Source organism: Rhamphochromis sp. 'chilingali' (assembly GCF_963969265.1).
Source record: "Rhamphochromis sp. 'chilingali' genome assembly, chromosome: 22".
Classification (NCBI taxonomy): domain Eukaryota; kingdom Metazoa; phylum Chordata; class Actinopteri; order Cichliformes; family Cichlidae; genus Rhamphochromis; species Rhamphochromis sp. 'chilingali'.
Window position 1 is genome coordinate 8,852,084 of NC_137950.1, and position 18,299 is coordinate 8,870,382.

Consider the following 18,299-nt stretch of genomic DNA (forward strand, 5'->3'; position numbering starts at 1 on the left):
TATTATCATAGAGTAACTCGCTTAGGGTCACCGTGTGGGGGACTTAGGAGCAAGCATGAGGCTAAATTTAAGCTAGCCCGCATTTACGTTCCAGTTATATGTCTGGAATAGCAATTATGTAAAGTATAGGCCTTGTAATGCTCGTCTATACACACGTTTTACACCAACTAAGACAGAAACAGTCCAATGGGTGTCAAATAAAGCTCCAGGGGCACGCCTCAGACCCCAGTGTGGCCCGCTGCAGCTTTGGTAAATGTGAGTGGAGGGGTTAAGTATCCGGTTGTTCAGTGATGACGCGACGAATCCTACTTCCGGGTCTAAAGTAGTCTGCGTTTAATATGGCTTTTGTGTTGTTAACATGTTTAATGTTATGTATTTTCTTCTATTTGATCTCAAAAAGCTCCTAAAACAGTCAGTGATCACTGTTGACCTCCCTCGGCTTTTATTACCGCTAATCATTTATTTAAGCTCAGTTTTTAAAACCTTAGGATGTAACTACAGCCCAGCCCATGCAGCAGTATATGAATGACTAACCTCGTATTGTGGATGGATTATCTCAGTTGTTCTCCTGGCTGAAGTTTGGTCCTTTTACAGCATCCTGGATGCGATTACATTTGTTCCTGACCACCGAGAACACTCACGGTAACTTTTATCGAGTGGAAAAAAAAGTTAGCTTGTTTATATTATGCTAACGTAGCTGTGTCGCTAGCGGTCACGCAGCACATCATTATATACCAGCTAGCCCAACTTCAGTAACCCTACAAACGTTACTGCTGTTTAGTTTTCTGTCTTCATTTATGCTGGAAGTAATAACAGAGCTGTACGTTTTAATTTGTTTCCAAAACCCCGCAGTCAGGACATGGTATATTGTATTTAGATAGAAGCTAGCGAGCTAACTCCCTGCTAACTTCTAACTCCGTTAAATGTCATAAATTCCGTTTTCATGGATGCCTGGATGTTAAACTCAATTGTTACACCTGGGAGAGCAGAACGCTGATCATTTTATTAAAGATGAAAGACTTTAGACAGTTTTTCAACTCTCAGTAATGCCACAGTGATCGTTTGATATATGGACCTGCAGCGGAGTTTAGACCCAGACACGGCTAGTGACGTCAGACTGAACAACCGGATTGGATTTTTAACTGTATTCTGCGAAAGCTGTAGCTTCCCACGGTCCCATGGTTTATAATACACCAGAGAAAACGAGTAATAGATTTTTTTTAAAATGACAGAAAAGTCTTTTCCCGTTTTTTTCCAGCATCTACTCTAACTTTATTATTGCTACTTTTTCTATAATTTACACATCTATTACTTAGATCAAGTCTAAAGAGTGCTGTGGACATATCTTTCATTTACTAGAGCGGGATCTCTTTATTATGCAGAAAAAGAGAGATGCTGTTGAAACGTAATCTCAGGAATTAATTGTGTAGTTTTCTATCTTCTTTACTTTCACTGGTCCGACCCACTTAAGATCAAAATGAGCTGCATGCGGCTCAGTGTAAAATGAGTTTGACACCCCTGTATTATACTAATTATGAACTTTTATGGAGTCTATTCATGCAGTTTATGTTTGCTGAGAGAAATGTCTAAATTAAAGGGCAGAGGAGAGTCTCCATTTAACTTTCACTGTGGCTCCAAAGTGCATCTAAGGCCTCAGACTGAAGAGCAGGCTCTGCAAAGGGTGTTTTGTAAGATCTCTGTAAGTCACGTGTAGGACTCGTTAAACTCTGAGCGTGGCAGTCAGACCGGTTTGTAATAAATCCTGTCACCATTAAGTTTCAGCGTTTCATATTTTGACTGCCACCAATCATACTCATGGATTAATGTCAGGGTGCTTAATTTTAAGGAATAGAATCCACTGGGTTTTGTTTTTTCTAAAAGTTTATTAAATGCTTTCAAGAGATTTGGTCCACATGTGTGATCATCAACTTCCAACCAGGGAGGAGAAAAGAGAAAAAGTCAAGAAGGGGAAAAAAAATAACAACAAAATGTTGTTTTTAAAAAAGAAAAACATACAAAACAAACAAATAAACAGAGGCCTTGTTTTTTCCACTTCTTGCATCCCTGGTTTCCTCATTCGAAGTTGCCGAAAACAATAACCCAAAAAATAAAAAAAAATTCTAACCTTTTGAAAACTGATTCGTTCAGTCTTTTGTAGCTGTGTAGGTGTGTGTTGGTGCTGCCAAACACATGACACAAACTTCATCGGAGGGTGGGGGAGCCGGAGTGGCAAAGAGGCAACGGGATGGTAGGTCACTTGAATATTTCTTTTTGGAGCAGCAACTGGGCAGCGTGTAACGTCATTTCACTGCGGCAAGATGCATTAAAGTGAAGTGACTGGATCAGGACACTTTATCAGAACACACAACTTTGAAGTCAGGTGACATTCAGAAGAAGCATGCCTGTGTGAGCAACAAAATTCATTATTTGACCCCCTTTATTTTAAGAGGGGGGGTAGAGAAAAGTAATTTCTTCCACATATACGCGAGCAAATCTGGCTGTTTTATCAGATGCTTTGGCACCAGAATCCGTCACACGCTCGATAAGGTTGTGTCATGATTCGTCGGCTTTTAAACGGCACGCACACAACAAGCAGCCCAGACATTTGCTTCTTTGTTTCCCCAACCTCTCTCACAAACACTAGGGAGAGGAGCCTCACCTCAAATGATTTGCTCTCTTATTTAAACAGCAAAAACCTAAATCCAGATCGACAAATTTTAGTCTATGTTGGCCAAATGGGATTTTTAAAAAAACTCAAATTATATTTTCTTTGGGTGAGCGCCACTCTCCTTTATAGCCTGTCCCATTTAACTCTCAAAAGCAAGATGAGAACACATTTCTGACCACAGCACACTTTTCAACAGCCACGGAAAAAAAGACAGCCCATCATCTCTTATTCAGATTACCTTATAAGGGTGTCTAAGTATTATAATAGGTATCAAGTATCATATACTGTATATAGTAAGGAGGGTTATACAATAGGGGTATGTTATCATCTTATAGGTGAAGTATATTGAATAAGGCGCTATACGGGAGTATATAAGCCTCTGTGTATGCGGTCGTTTCCAGATCTGTCCTTGCCCGGTGAATCAGCTCAACCAAAGAGGCAAAGCAAAGGCAGTGAGCAGTGAGTTCTGCTGGTAGGATCAAACTGAGACACTGCAAGAAGGAAAGACGTTACAGTATATATACTTTAATCATCAACTATCTAGTTTTACCCTTTGGTCCTACCAGAAGATCTCAGATATAGCGCTCATTTACAAGTCTACAGCTGTTGGCAGCTGATAAATGAAATCTACCAGAATCTGTGTTTTCTGCTCACTGCCTTCACCCCCAAACAGAGCTGTGCACTAGCAGCATACACAGATGCATATTATATTCATACATGGATACATATATAAAGAGAGAGTTATACATTGCAATTAACATACATATATCAATAGCATATAGAAGAGAAATCGAAATAGCAATCATTATAGTCATCATATTCATCATAATACTAGGAGCAGTAGTAATACGATCCCTCGAAGAAGCTAATAAGAGGGCTGTTCCAGACAAGGCCTGATCTGCTGCCACGCGACCTGCCAGACTGACGTGCGAGCTGCGTTTTTGGTCAGCTCGTTCAGTGGTCAGCAACATCAGAAAACTCATGTAAAGTAAGTATCCTGTGGTTTGATGCTCTTGTTTCTTTAGGTCTCTCCTTTGCTCCTCTTAACCACAGCGTTCTCCTGTACTAGCAGAGTGTACAACTGGAAAATTACAGCATCCTGCAAATCCAGTTTACGCTGTTCTGATTGCGGAAAAAAAACAAAACTTCAACTTGACTGACTTGTTTGACTTCTAGCCCTCTGCTCCAAGTGCAAATATTTGACCCTCTCGGTGATCCATCTCTCCACATTCAGCCACTTGTATCTAACCCTGTCTGGAACAACCCACACTGAAGGAAAACTTTTCAAAATAAAAAGAATCTTTAAAAAAAAAAAAATTCACTATAGTCATCTAGTTCAGCGATACATGTCATATAGCAATACCTCAATAACAAGAAGTTCTATGTAATCAATACAGGTTTTCAGGTTATATATTTATTAAGCTTAACTGCTAAGTTATCAATTATTATTAGTAGTATAGCATTATTTGTAAATATGTATAATATGTATGTATCTGAATATAGACATACCTTCATCGTGTCTATCCACATTAAAGGCTAGAATAAGATGGCAACAGATATCCTGTGTGTGTGTGTGTGTGTGTGTGTGTGTGTGTGTGTGTGTGTGTGTGTGTGTGTGTGTGTCAGTCACATGTGGTGCTGTTTATAGGCACAATATGTGGTGTGAATTCTTTCCCCATCTCAAGCTAGCACGTTTCCCCCAGGCGGGCTATCGTTAGCTATCGGGAACAGATACATTTGGGCTCATATGAGGAACACCGGTCTCCATCTGAAGGATGTGGGAGTGCAACTGGTTTGTGATGAACTCAGCTGGACTGAAGGAATGCCCACTTGCCTTTGCATTCAAATCTTCTCAAACAATACAACTTTAAACTAGAAAAATATAGTTTCAATCATCCTTATTATATCTTTATGTTTAAGTTATTATTCATCTGGATGTCATTCTTTCATCTTGAACAACTACAAAGCTATTTTTTCCCCTCTTACAACTCAAATATTCTGCACAGGCAACATTTTCACTTTGCTTCAGTCCAAGTGAGATCATTACTTTTAAACAGCCACCCTCAGTCTGATCCATTACAGAAGGGCAACTCCAGATGGGATTGTGAAATGCTGCAGTCACTTTTCGGTAGCTCTCCAACACCAGCTTCACCCGTCTGTCAGCTGCATGCCAGTACAGTATTTTATGAAGAATATAGCCTCGAGGAAACTTAGCCATCAGCCTTGTGTACTTTAATCAAGGGGTTTGATCAACTATGTTGTGAAAGCATAATTTTACCTCCCTCTTTTGTCAGCCTGAGAGAAAATGACATTCAAGTTGACTCTCTGTGGGCAGCAGGTATAAGGTTACCAAGTAAGAATGTGTCTGTGCTCATCCCACTCAGGAAGCGTTGGTATGATAACACAACCAGCTACTAAGGGGCCTTTTTTTCTATAAAAGAGGGGCGAGAACTGCAATTAAACCGTTTTTGGGAAATAAACTTGCATACATTCCGGCACAGCAACATGTTACATGACTAATCTTCTCTTTATGAAGGCCCATGCAGGCATTACATTCATAGCTTCTACCAATATGGCAGACAATAGAACAAGGAACCGTGTAACTCTCCTTGGAAAACAAAAATGTTGCTCAGAAATCAATTGAATTTATTCTGATCCTCTCACTATATTCCCACAAAGGAAGAAGAGCAGGATTTGGTTGTTGCAGAGCTTAGCGAGGCATGTCCACCAGGAGCCTCTTTCTCCAATGCGTTACAGTTTCTTCACTTTTGATAGCCATTACAGCACTGAGAGCATTTGCCCGCTGGAATGGCGAGCATTTACTGGGTTTCTGAACTATCAGCGAGAAAAATGTTAGAGCTGCGACCAGCGCGCTCACCCAAGAACTGCTCCAGTGCAACAAGGATTTGGAAAAACAAAGAAACAACCAAAACAATGGATTCTGGTGGACAGAGCTGCTGTATGAAAACACTTGGGAACACTTACTTTAGTCAAAACAAAAAAAGCTGTCTCTGGAATTTCTGGGAACCTAAAGGAGTCATATTCTGACTGCAGCACGATGGGAAAACAAAAGGCTCATGTCCCGCACTGTATTTACAAAGCTTGAATTGGCTCCTGTGATTTGTGTGTAAAATGTTTGTGTGAGGGTGGGTTCAATTGTTTTTCATGTCAATTTGCTTTCTCGCTGCTGTCGAGATGTTAGAGAAGGTCAGACTGGTAAGATGACAGACTGTTCGGTTGTAGCTGGTGTGGCATGCCCATCTCTCTGATGCAGTTCGGCGGCGATTGGCTGCTTCTATTCAACACAGCTTTGCCTAAAGGTCGTCCCCGTCCGATAACTGCCGGCCTCCCTGAAATGACGCAAACCATCTGTTGTGTCACATGCCAACAAGCTGCACAGATGTGGCGCTTGATGCTGGCTCCAAACAGTCCCGACAGACTTTAACATTAAAAACCAACAGTAAGCACTAAGTTGTAGAAATGTGCCATGAGCATTAGCTGATGACTAATAATAATATAATAGCCCTTTTTCACTACAAGTATGACATAATGTGTGTGGCTTGTTATAGCAACAGGGCCAGCTGAATAGGTACTAAACAAAGTACATGGAAAAGTACACGGTACCAGGCACTGCCACCTAATGGAAAATCCTAAAATCTAAAACTATACCGTCAAAATGTGGAGACCAGAAGCCAAATGTTTTTGCCTTTCATATACAGTCTGTTGTTGCAATCTGCTCATCATCATATTTTGCTCAGTGGAGATTAAGAATAGGAAAATAAGCAAGGTTTGACCTCGGATATTGACGTCTTTTTAAACACTCACCATGGCTTCTGTGTAATCTGCTGTTATGGTGACCTGCTTGTCTTCTGGGGGCGGGGTCACAGCAGAGTTATCTGAGCGTCTGCTCTGATTGGTGAGCTGCAGCCACAGTTCATACATCTGCTGCATGTCTCTCACTAAAAGGATCGAGGGAAGACGGAAAATTATGATAATATCAGTAACCTTGAAGATGATAATCAGAAACAGTCAGTGCAAATGGAATACAAAAAAGAAAAGAATTAGAGGCTTTTATAGTGGCTGCAGTTGAGGACAAAGGGACGGTGGATATGAGAGCATGATAAGAAAATTAAAAACAGATCCAGCTAAACAAAGCCCGTTTTCACTAATGTAGTATTTTTCCCAAACTAAGTGGAAAATAGTGTCTGTTTTTTTTAGCATTATCTTTATAATAGTGACTACAGATAAACCTGTTTGTTTTGTTTTCATGAAAAGTGCATCTTGCATATAAATATCCATTAAATTGATTTAAAAAAGGAAAAGAATGAGAAGATCCAGCCATTTAGGGTCTGGACAGTCTGCCCCGGCTCGGTTTTGTTACAGTGGGATGAACTCAAAACAACAAACAAATAGAAGTTAATGGAGTTATACCTCCTTTAGATAAGTAACCTAATTCCATAATCCAAACAATTTTGGAAACCTGACTGCATTGTACTGCACATTTAGGGTCTTACATTCAGACGATCTAATAAAACAAAATTCAAGGACCTGCAGAAGTCTAGTTCTCAGAAGCAGCATGGGGGTGGAAATGTTATGGTTTGAGGTTTGTCAGCAGCCGCAGGGCTGCAGTTATTGAATAAACAACAAATTCTACATCACATCAAAGAGCTCTTGAAGTTAATGTGAGGTCTGAATGTTGGATCTCTCATTACTACACTAACTAACCCACCATGGCTCAATAAGGGACGCTGGTGGATAAGGGAATAAGCCCAAATTCAAATCCCATGCAAATGAAGTCATTTTGCATAATATAGTCTTAGTAGTATTGTCATTGTTATGTGCAGCTAAAGGCTGCAATACTTCTTTTTAGAGTGAAGGGTGCACTTTTCCCAACACAACAATAGTGTTTTTATTGGATAAAGAACCTAATCCTTAAAGGGATTAAATGTTTATTTGTCCCCGTCTCCATTTGACTTTTTCACATGACAAACTCCAACCTGAATCACTTAATCCACATATGAAAGTGTAAGGTGGAGCTCGCACACTGCTGCCTTTGTATATTTACAAGCTCTTAATGGCCTGATCTCAGTACAGTTGTCCTAGGCTGAACCAGAAGCTTACAGCTGTTGTTTTTCATGTACGTCCAGACGTCCCTCTCCTCAAGACTGTGGGCAAAAGAGCAGTTCCCAATATAGTGGCACTTCTTCTGCTTCATCACGTGCACGCACATCTGGGTGAAATATGTAAAGCAAAGATTCAAGTTTGTGAGTTACAAAAACGGCTGTGCCCCGAGGCAAAACCAGTCAGCTGGATTCTACATGTGAGAGGTGGAGGGGCAGAAAGAGGGTGGAGTAAACATGAACTGAAGAGGAAAGAAAAACAGAGGAACTCACGTCATATTGCTGTGGATAGGTGCGGGAGAAGGGAAGAGGCCGAACAACAACCCACTTCTTCTTCTCAAATGACTTTACCAGCAACACCCGGCGTTCTTTCGTCCAGCTGAAGAAACAGAGAGCAAACATGGGAGCCTTAAAGATACCGTGACATAAAGTCATCAAACTTGCTAGACCACCTGAGAAAACACAGTCAGCACGTGTGCATGTGTGAATGGGGCCTCACCTGTGCCGTGCCTTGGCAGTACAGTACTTGAGGTTCTTGTCCGGCTCGTTGACCTGACCTTCTCTCCAGCACTGACCACACACAAACTTCATTTTCAGGTTGAGGGGGCGACCTCTTCCTGCTCCTAACCCACCCACTGGGCTCACACCACTGCCACCTATGCAATCTCCTCCTACTCCTACTCCACCACCGCCACCCATTCCCCCAAGCCCTCCTACAGGAACACTGCTGCTTGGATGGGGTATATGGATGGGCTGAAACAAAACAAATTCATTCATTAAATATGAGAAAACAGAGGAATGAATTCCTGCATTACCCCTAGAAAGCTACAAAATGCACAAACTTAAAGACATTTATCCAATTTTGGGTCTAACCAGGAGTCTTAGACATTGTACACATTGGAAGAGAAAGTGAATGATATTCAACGTCGTTAAGTGACTTCGGACAAAATAACCATTGGTGACAAAAACTGGGCGAAACCCAAGAAAAACTTTTCTCAACTTCCAGGCAAGCAACTGAAGTGATTACCAATGAGAGGGAAGAATACCATTGCATAACGTAGTAGTAAATACATTACAGGGTCACCTAGGCAACCAGACCCTGGAGTATCTGCAATAGACCAGCTGTCAACTTCAAAGCAATGTGCAACGGAAAAATCACTTCTAGAGCGTATGAGCGACGAATTAAAGCACCAGTTCTAACCACCAAATACAACAGTTTCTTGTGCCCAGTTTTAGATAAATTAAATTAAATAAATATTAAATAAAATCACTACTGGTAGCATGAGGCGATATCTGGAACCCAAAAGAAATTGCACAGGTGGTCCAACTCCTTCAGGATAGCACATCATCATTGCCAGAAAGTTTGCCGTTTCTCCCAGCACAGTCTCGAGAGCATAGAGGAGTTTCCAAGAAGCAGGCAGTTACAGTGGGAGAGCTGGACAGGGCCATAGAAGCTCCTTGACCCATCACTAGGACCGGCATCTGCTCTTTTGTGCAAGAAGGAACAGGACGAAAACTGCCAGAGCTACAAAATGACCTACAGGAGGACTCTGGTGTAAATATCTTTCACCAAACAATCAGCACATGTCCCAAACATGAAAGGGTCTGGAGAAGCAGTGGAGAAGATTATCCTCCCTGTATCATCGTTTAGAATTAAAGGTCTGTTGGTGGGTTAGTGATGGTCTAAGGAGACATATCCATGAAGAAACACACAGAACTCAACAGAATTCAGGTATGAGGATGAATTCCTTGGATTCACTTTCAGACCCTACCCTGGTGCAGTTTCTTCGTCTGAACTAAATCCAAGCAGACACGTCTGGGATATTATGTTTCGGTCCATCTCACACTGCCAGCCTGAACTTTAGACTCTGCAGAGGAGCTCACAGATGCCCTCGCCCATCATCCATCTTCTCATTAGGAGCATGCCCCTACAGTGTCGGGCTGCATGTATCAAATGATGTGGCATTGTTTAATTCCTAACACATTACCCAGTGCATATCAGCGTAGATATCCAACAGGATTTTTTTCCCCCATTAAGATCTAACATGGTTTCAAAGTGTTCCTCTAATTTTTTTTACCATGTATTTAAAGACATTTAAAACTTTTTAAGGACTGTGATCACCCAAAATGTATCCAAATGTCTCAGGGGCTTTTACAGCCTCACCTTCTGCTGCTTCTGTGCATTCTGCTCCAGTCGTTGCCAGTGCCTCTTGGACTCTTGCACCATCTCTTCATGGGTGATACCTACAGGAAATGTTTGTCACAGCTCAGTGAAAGCATCTTTATTTGATGCTCAGTTAATAACTGCTGGTTAGTGCTGATTGTCATTGTGTTTACAACAGCTGCTTTTCCATAACATTCAAATATGTCAGACATTTGTCAAGAGTGGGCGCTATTATTAATGACTGTTTACTGGATTACATTTAATATCTTGAACAAATTAAAATTGCAGCTGAGTCTGGTTTCTACCTACCTGTGTCCTGCTGCAGAACCCAGCATTTGAGCTCTATGACAGAGTGCGCAAAGGAGCAACTGTCCTCACGCTGGCACCCATAGCGAACCTCATGCCGACAAATATCAAACTGGCAGAGAGGGTGAAGAGGACGCACCTTACTGTATCGCACATTGGCTGACCTTACCACATGCACCAGGCACCTGCAGGAGAAAGTAAGATTAAAGCACACGATGACACACTTGTCTCTTTTCTGTACAGTGACCAGCTTTTACCACTTAAAGAAAAAAATCAATCAGAATTTTATTAGAAAAAGCTAAACTGATTAGAAAACCAGTTACTTCAGCAAAGTGAAGACACGGTAAACCTGTTACACTCACTTGTTATCGTCAAACGGGTGTCGAGCTGTGAGATTTGAACAGACCGCCAAGTTTTCTTTGCTGCGTTTGCTGATGATGCGAGGTTTACTGTCAAAGCATTCCTGTTAAGAAAGAAAGTTAAGGCAGACGAGTGAAGATCCATTTCCACTTTTACAAACGCCAAAGAATCTAAAGAGGAAATGTATAGCAGACTGTGGTCTGACCTCACAGAGGAACATGAACATGCCCATGTGGAGCTGCAGAAGTCTGGTGACACTCAGTGCCCGCCTCTCTGTGCTGCCCAGAGGATCAAACAGCAGCTCTCGACTCAGAGCGCCTTTCCTCTCCTGAGTCCACACATCGATCTCCTCCTGGCAGTACGCAAACGTGCAGTTCTCCCCATACTGGCACTCCTGACGCTCCTGTACCTCTGTGGGACCAGGCAGAGAGAGAATACTCAACAGAATATAAATGTAATGGTGATCAAATGTGTATCTGATAGATTACATATTCCAGCGTTAACTCCCCACGGGAAACATACCCTTACAGAGTACAAAAGCCCCCAGGAAATTGTTCCGTGCAGGCCGGGGCCGAATCCTCTTCCAGGTGGGGTCGTCTGAATTTTTGAGACGACACAGCAGCACATCTCTTTTACAGCGATGTGCTGCCTCTGGCTGATACTTATAGTCCATCACTCGTGGACCTGAGTAGGAGGAAGAAATAGTTAGATACTGATTATTTCAAAAAGAGCAATAAGTGGTCTTCTGTTAACATCTTGTCAGCAACTAAGTTAAAAATTCCCCAAGAAATGTACGGCAATTCATACATTAGACACAGTGATGCTGCAACACCCTACTGTGAACATTCAGAAAATTCAGGACAAAGGACAGCATGTCAAAGGCTGGTAATACAAACCTATTCTGCTGTAACAGGCATGACAGGCCTGCCGAAACTCGTGTGTGGCAGCCAGAGGATTCCTGGAGAGCAGAGACAGGTTGGTCCCTGCTGGACCATTCTGAAAAAGAAGAGTAGAAAGAGATGTGATATAAAAGAAAGACAATGTAAATAAACAACTAAAAAATAAAATGGATTTCTTGTAACAGATATGTGTGTTTTGCTTACTGCATGTGCACTGTGGTTGCGCATTCCAGGAATGAAGCTGTGACACACTCGTCCCCCTGAAGAACACAGACAAGGACACTGATGTCAGACTTCACATTGTATTGTTGCTGACTCACACCGTCTGCTGATGATGCATATCTCAGGTTAAAGCCAGCTCCCTAGAAACTGTGCTCTGGCAGATAAGCAACTTAAAATTAGAGATGGCACGATACCACTTTTTTATGTCCGATACCGATACCGATATCATAAATTTGGATATCTGCCGATACCGATATGAATCCGATATAGTGTTTTTTAATCAACAAAACTGTTTTTTAAAATATCTTGCTGCATTTTGCAAGTCTGCAAGTTCATACTCAAGTTTAAAACAACAACTACGCTAAAGCTATTCTGTTATACCTGTATACAAAAAAAATATTTCATAGTTCAGCAATACTGATCAATCTAATAAACTTAGACCTACACCATCCTCCCTATTCTGGTATTTTAAAGAGTACTTAGCGTAAATATTAAGCAACCTAACTAATAGGGTTCCAACTCCCAGCAACAACAAAAATAAATAAATAAAAAATAGGGAACCACCCCTCACGCGCCACCTCATGATGCTTAATCGACGTAATCAACCTTAATTTGATGCAGTGTGAAAGAAAATGCACAGAAATCAATTATTTTTCAAGAAATATTAAATAGATTCAACATCTTTCTTCAACAAAATTGCAGACTGCACAGATGGTACCTTCCCAAAGTAAAAAGTACTATAGCTTACTAGGGTATATATATTAGACTTAATAGTCGCTATATACAGTAATTGACTTCTATTCATTTTACATCAAATTAAAACTTTGGGTGTCAGATAATTATTTATTAAAAGCTAGACATTTTAAATGAGAATAAGAAAGAAAAGTATGTCTTTGTGCCCCCTTTTCCCAGTTAATGCCCTATCGGCCCCCCTGGCTAAGCTTTGCTAGATCCGCCCCTGCACAGTTACCAGCCGTCAGCTACGTAGAAAAAGATCCTCGAGTAGAAAGTAATATTAAATAAATTCTAACAACAGCTTATCAAGCTTAAACGTGCTGCTGTTGTTCAGCCGCTGGTTTCCTCTTTATGGCGCAAAGTGGGCCAAAAACAAACAAGAGAGACGGACTCGCGACAGAAAAGCCGATCAGCTGATCATTTAAGCAGTTTCACGATTGAAGTAGCAGCCGGAGAGCGAGAGGCAGTCGCTCGTTAAGATTAACGCAGGAATGCTTTACAAACATTCAGAGATGGACTTACACACTTGCTTTACTTCTCTCGGGGATAACTTTGTCAGAGATGAAATACCAGGTTGCTAGCGAAGCTCCACATGCTATCCAGACCACTGACAGGTCCCGCATGCCACAGCCGCTCTATCACGTGATGCATACTGCTCCGACGTGCTAACGTTCTGAGGTGAGTTACGGCGTGTTGCAAGTTTTGTGAGGTGCTTTCGTGATATTTAATGGATCGGATTACATTTTTTATTTTTCTCCGATATCCGATCCAGTAATTTAGGTCAGTATCGGACCGATACCGATACGTAATATCGGATCGGTCCATCTCTACTTAAAATCATTGTACTGGGTCAAATTTAATTAATGTGCATCCTATTGGTATGGGGTAATATCGTCTATACTGTACTTAAATCACAGTTGGCATGCTTATCGACACACTTTCATTCCTGCAGCTGCACTAAGTCATTTTAAGTGCAAACCATCAGATCCTAAACTGCATAAGCATCCTTATGCACATAAGCATTCCATGTGCAATTTATTTTAAACCCTTAAATGCTTTTTCTTCACAAAAGTTTTTTACTTAGATCAACATGTGTTGTCAAGCAGCAAACCATTCATGAAAACTTTCCCTTTCCGCTCACCAGGGAGAGTGTACTCTGACAATGAGTCGAGTCCCCCAGCGGCGACTCCTGCCTTCCCTTCTCCTTCCATAGACGTCGTGGAAAAGCCTCCCAGTGCGTCCTGCGCCTGGGTGGAGCCCTGGTCCCGCAGCGACGAGTAAGCTTCCAGAGGAGGAATGTCGCTGATTGAAGAGCTAAAAAAGGCTTGGGAAAGCTGGGATGAAGGGGCTGGAAGGCTGGGTGAGTAAGGAGGCCGGAGACCAACTGCTGTGTTGGGCAGGTTTGTGGGAATAGCACCCACTGGAGTCTGGAGGAGACACAGGAATATGCTGAGTTTAGATCATTCCTGGTGAAATAAAAGGGTTAGAAATACTGTCCAGTTTAGTGACAGTGCCAAGTCATATCGTTTTTTCCTGCACTCACCTCACTGACTTTCTTGGGGATGGATTCTAACAAGCTGTCTAGCTCATCCTTAATAACACTACTGGTGCATTCATCCATGTGCTCTGACACCGGGACCGAGTACTGCATGGGAGGCACCTGGCTGCTGGGGCTCTCTGAGAGGTCAGTGCACGAGGTTACCACAGTGGTCGTTGGGTCATCGCTGACTGGAATAGGAGTAGCCAAAGGAGCGGGGATGCACTGTGCGCTGGAGATGTCTGCTGGGGAGGAGAAATAAGAACATAACTGTCAGAAACAAGTGGGGCTGGGGATGAGCAGGTAAGTTCAACATGTGGCAGCCTGACATACCTGGTGCAATGTCACCCAGAGATTCAATTCCATTGGAGGACATCTAAAGAAAAGAGGAACCCATCAGGCTCTCACTCAGCCACTTCATTATATTACAAACTTTACACAGTGACAGCAGCACGTACCTCTCCAGTGGGTGTGGAAGTCTCTCCATGACTGTCACCTTCAGTGGCCGTAGACTCCGTTTGTGGGCTGACGTAGGCCTTACGACCCTTTAGTCCCAGTTTGTTGGCTAGATCCTGAGCCAGATCACTCACCTGTCTGTCCTGGAAGATTAATTATTAAAACAAAAAAAAAGATGCTCAGAATAGGTAAAAGCCATGAAGTTATCATATCAGTAGCACAATATTCACACAGTATTCCATTCCGCTTCAAAATTAAATGATAAGTCTTTGTTTTAAGTGGTGGCATACATTTGGTGCTGTGAGGAGACATTTGGTTCCACATGTGTAAGCCTCTCTGAGTTGTCCCATCTCCCTCAGACAGAGCGCTTTGCGGTACAGAGCCCTGCGACTTCCTTCTGACACACACAGTGCGCTGTCACAGTCCTGAACGCCGCGATCGTACTCCCTCTGAGTCAGAAAAACACAGGAAAAGTTATAACCTATACCTCCACCAAAGGTGATTTAATAAGGTACAATTACATGTAATGATAATTCTACACCAATCTTGAAACTTGTATCTACAGGTTTACTTGAGACTTCACTCTCTACAGATTTCGAGTCTTCCACATGAACACATCTTTAAGTACTTTGGGAGGTAACACATCCATCCCACTCCCATTCTTTCTCACCATCTGGTAGTAGGCAGCAGCCCTGTTGACGTAGAGGCTCTCGAGCAGCTCATGGGGGATGACGAGAGCCTCAGCCTGGGCGTAGCGAGCAACACTGATCCCCTCTCCATACTGCTGGGTCGCTTGATGCCAGTCTCCATCCCGAAAACAAGAATTCCCTTCATCCAGCAAGTTACACACCAACTGAGTGAGAAATGCCTGAAAGGGATGTGTAAGAAGAGGGTAAAATGATTGAATGAGCATTGAAATGAGGAGACATAAACAAAACAAAAAAGACAGGCAATATTAGACAGAAAGAAAAGTAAACGAATGTGGAATAAGAAGAGGAATGCGTAACAGACTGAGGACAAAATTAAAAAATGTCTGAACTCAAGTTTACACCTTGGCCTGGGTAAAATTAGAACAAAATGTGGGTACTGTCATGTGGCAGTCTGCGTGTAAATATTACATAAACAAAATGGTGATAATGAAGCTCCAAAAAAAGCATAAACCAGATCAACACATACCTCATAACTCTCTGGCTCTGGGAAAGGCAATGAAGACCTATGGATAGGAAAGGAGAGGTGTCAAACATCTACACGTGCAAAATTTATATACTTTGGTATGAAATCACTGGTGGTCTCCAGATATTTCTCTCTTACTGGATAAAGCTCATGGCCTTCTGAATCTCCTCTCTTCGTTTCTGCCGTTCAGGATCCATATCCTAAATGTGAAGACAAGATTGACTTGCACCTATTTTTGTTTTGTTTTTTTCTGAACAACAATGTTTACAGCTTTGACAGCGGCAGCCTAAGCATCGCTCTTTGCTACACATCTGTGTCCCGTCCTACGCCAAGGCCTGGCACTACAACATGCTAGACAAACAGCGGGGTCAGCTCACGGTGAAGCCTGCCATAATTGATGTTAGTGGGGTGAACATTTAGCGTAACCGGGGAATGAGACTCTACGCAAGAAATAACATTAATCGACGTAAAAACTGCGGACATTCTTTAAAGGGGGGTATTTAAACGCCCCGTAGATGTTTTCAACGACAACCAAAACAATGTTGGGACTATGATGAGGATAGCTAACGTTAGCGTGTCATGTGAACGTGTTTCTCAGCTCGTACTGAATGTTGCACCATCAGATAAGAATATATATAAGACATGCAGCTTTAGTCGGGTCAGCTACTAATGCAGTTAACGCTGAAAATGAGTGTTTCTACCGATATTTGGGATTAGCCAGTGGACGAAACTAGCTAATTCGGCTACATGCTAATCACTGTAACTTAGCCGTAGTAAAGAGGAGAAAAGCAAAGGGAGCTTTGAAAACTGTTTAATTCCTATAGAAGTCACTCGCATCGTACAGTCTCGTTTAGCTAGTTAAGGTGACACACATAAAGGGGCATTGGACGAAAGCAGAGTTACCTAGCTACCGGGTAAGTAAGCTGACTTCATTTACTAGTGGAGCTAAAGCTAACAGCTAAACCCTGTCCAGACAGAGCACGGCAACTCACCGAGTTCAGTTGCTGCGCTTTTCAAAATCACAGATACCTTCATGCAGCGTTGGCGATAACGATGAGAAAAAGCAGCCAATTATCAATACATAACCTTGCGCATATTTTTACGTTTAGTGTTCCTGTCATTGGTGTGTGGACGGAGCGACTTTTCCAGCTATTGCTACGGCTGCTGGTAGATACAACTCAACTACTGGCTACCGCTGCTAGCTGTTATGGCCAGTGCAGTATGGCAACAAGTATCCAGACACAAGAGACCTATGACCGCAGGAGGGCAGCAAAAACTGTGTCAAACTGTGTGTGTTGGTAAATTACTACCGTTCCCCTACGATGTTATGTGCAGAAGTCTTGAGCCACCCCTTATATCTTTGCATTTCCTTCCAGGAACTAGATCTTCTTGTAACGAGTAATCAGTGATCCTTCATTCACTGCTTTATCACTCATTTCCAGTTCAGTACTTGCAGCTGACCATTTTCAGAGGAACACTATATTTGTTTGTTAACCCATTTAACACTGACCTGTGAATCATTCAAGCGTACTAAAGGCAACAAACTCAAGAGAAGAGTTAGATTTGTCAACACATAACAGACAATGTAGCAAAGAACCTATTTTAAATTGTACCTTTAGTTACTTTGTTGCTAGCTGAATACGACATATAACTTGTTCTCATTTCTCTAGAGAATTTCTTCTTATTTACTCTTTAAAGAGATAAGAGTAGGTCAGGACTTTTGCATACTACCGTATATAGTTCATGTACCCGGACTTCTTCATCATCAATATTTTAATTTATTAATTACGTGAAGAAGAAAAAAACTTTAGTCTTTATGCACAATTCATTAATAATAATAAGTTGTGCATCTTACAAATTAAGTAAAATGCTACAAATCAAGAAACACAGAAGGAATACACGGGTTTTCCTCTGATATGGGTGACCTGATTGGGTTGGACCAAATATAAAGAACTATATGCGTCAAATTAATAAACACATATCGTCATACATAAAATACATATATTATTATTATTTTTTTTAATTTCAATACATTTTGGTCTCATGGACTATTTTGTCCAGCATGAGGTCATGCTCGTGATGTCATCACAGCTCATTAAAGGGTTCACCTAGACATTTGGAGTCATTATTTTTGTTCTTAGCTGTCTCTGTCTGTGCGGGCCTTTACATTTTGGCATGAAGGGGACAGAGGTCTGCCTACTAGTGATGGGACGTTCTGTATCGAGGCTTCGGAGCGTGTGTCGAGTAATGAGGGGGCGTTTCCGCGAAGCGCGTATCGAGGCTTGCTTCATTTATGGGAGGAGCTGAAAATGATGACGTCCGAAGCCTCGCTGCCCGGCTGTACCACGTGACTGGTTCATGAAGCGGTTCGAATTTTTTCCGCGAGCTATGAGAGCGATATAAACCCCTCAGACTTCATTCAAAATGTGGGTGTTTGATGAAGAGTTGCGGTTAGTGAGAGTTTGGAGACAGTTTGGAGGTTTATGAGAGTGAGGAGAGAAAGTCAGGAGAGAATGGAGCCAGCTAAGAAGAGGAGGATGTCCTCCCCTGTGTGGGAACATTTTGATCTTATTCCTCCCAACAAGGTATGTGAATTTCCACAGAAGATGGATTTTCATAATACTGATGGTGCAATAAAACCTATGTTAGGCTGTCTGTA

The 18,299-nt window shown here is 41.9% G+C and overlaps 1 protein-coding gene across 2 annotated transcripts; it reads right to left on the reverse strand.

The window, feature by feature from the left end:
• Positions 1-1,976: 1,976 nt before the first annotated feature.
• On the reverse strand, positions 1,977-16,867 carry zc3h7bb (zinc finger CCCH-type containing 7Bb). Of its 2 annotated transcripts, none has more exons than XM_080872481.1 (21): positions 16,633-16,867; positions 15,779-15,840; positions 15,644-15,680; positions 15,138-15,335; positions 14,758-14,916; positions 14,470-14,610; positions 14,345-14,387; positions 14,018-14,253; positions 13,616-13,901; positions 11,722-11,777; positions 11,515-11,614; positions 11,141-11,302; positions 10,824-11,029; positions 10,621-10,721; positions 10,262-10,443; positions 9,953-10,032; positions 8,288-8,541; positions 8,062-8,167; positions 7,790-7,898; positions 6,494-6,627; positions 1,977-6,018 (listed from the first exon to the last, which is right to left on the reverse strand). In XM_080872481.1, the coding sequence occupies exons 2-21, from the start codon at positions 15,835-15,837 to the stop codon at positions 5,983-5,985; spliced, it is 2,685 nt and encodes an 894-aa protein (XP_080728607.1). In that variant the 5' UTR covers positions 15,838-15,840; positions 16,633-16,867; the 3' UTR covers positions 1,977-5,982. The 2 variants fall into 2 exon arrangements, with proteins under 2 accessions (XP_080728607.1, XP_080728606.1); XM_080872480.1 differs by having other exon boundaries at positions 14,018-14,256.
• Between the last annotated feature and the right edge of the window lie 1,432 nt (positions 16,868-18,299).

What these genes read in the sequence shown, in the direction of transcription:
- zc3h7bb (XM_080872480.1), bottom strand. Translation starts at nt 15,837, where the DNA reads ATGGATCCTGAACGGCAGAAACGAAGAGAGGAGATTCAGAAGGCCATG. An exon ending in TGTTCATGTTCCTCTGTGAG is followed by an intron (nt 10,722 to 10,823) that starts GTCAGACCACAG and finishes CTTTCTTAACAG; the next exon opens with GAATGCTTTGACAGTAAACC. An exon ending in CAGATTACACAGAAGCCATG is followed by an intron (nt 6,019 to 6,493) that starts GTGAGTGTTTAA and finishes GCGTCATTTCAG; the next exon opens with GGAGGCCGGCAGTTATCGGA.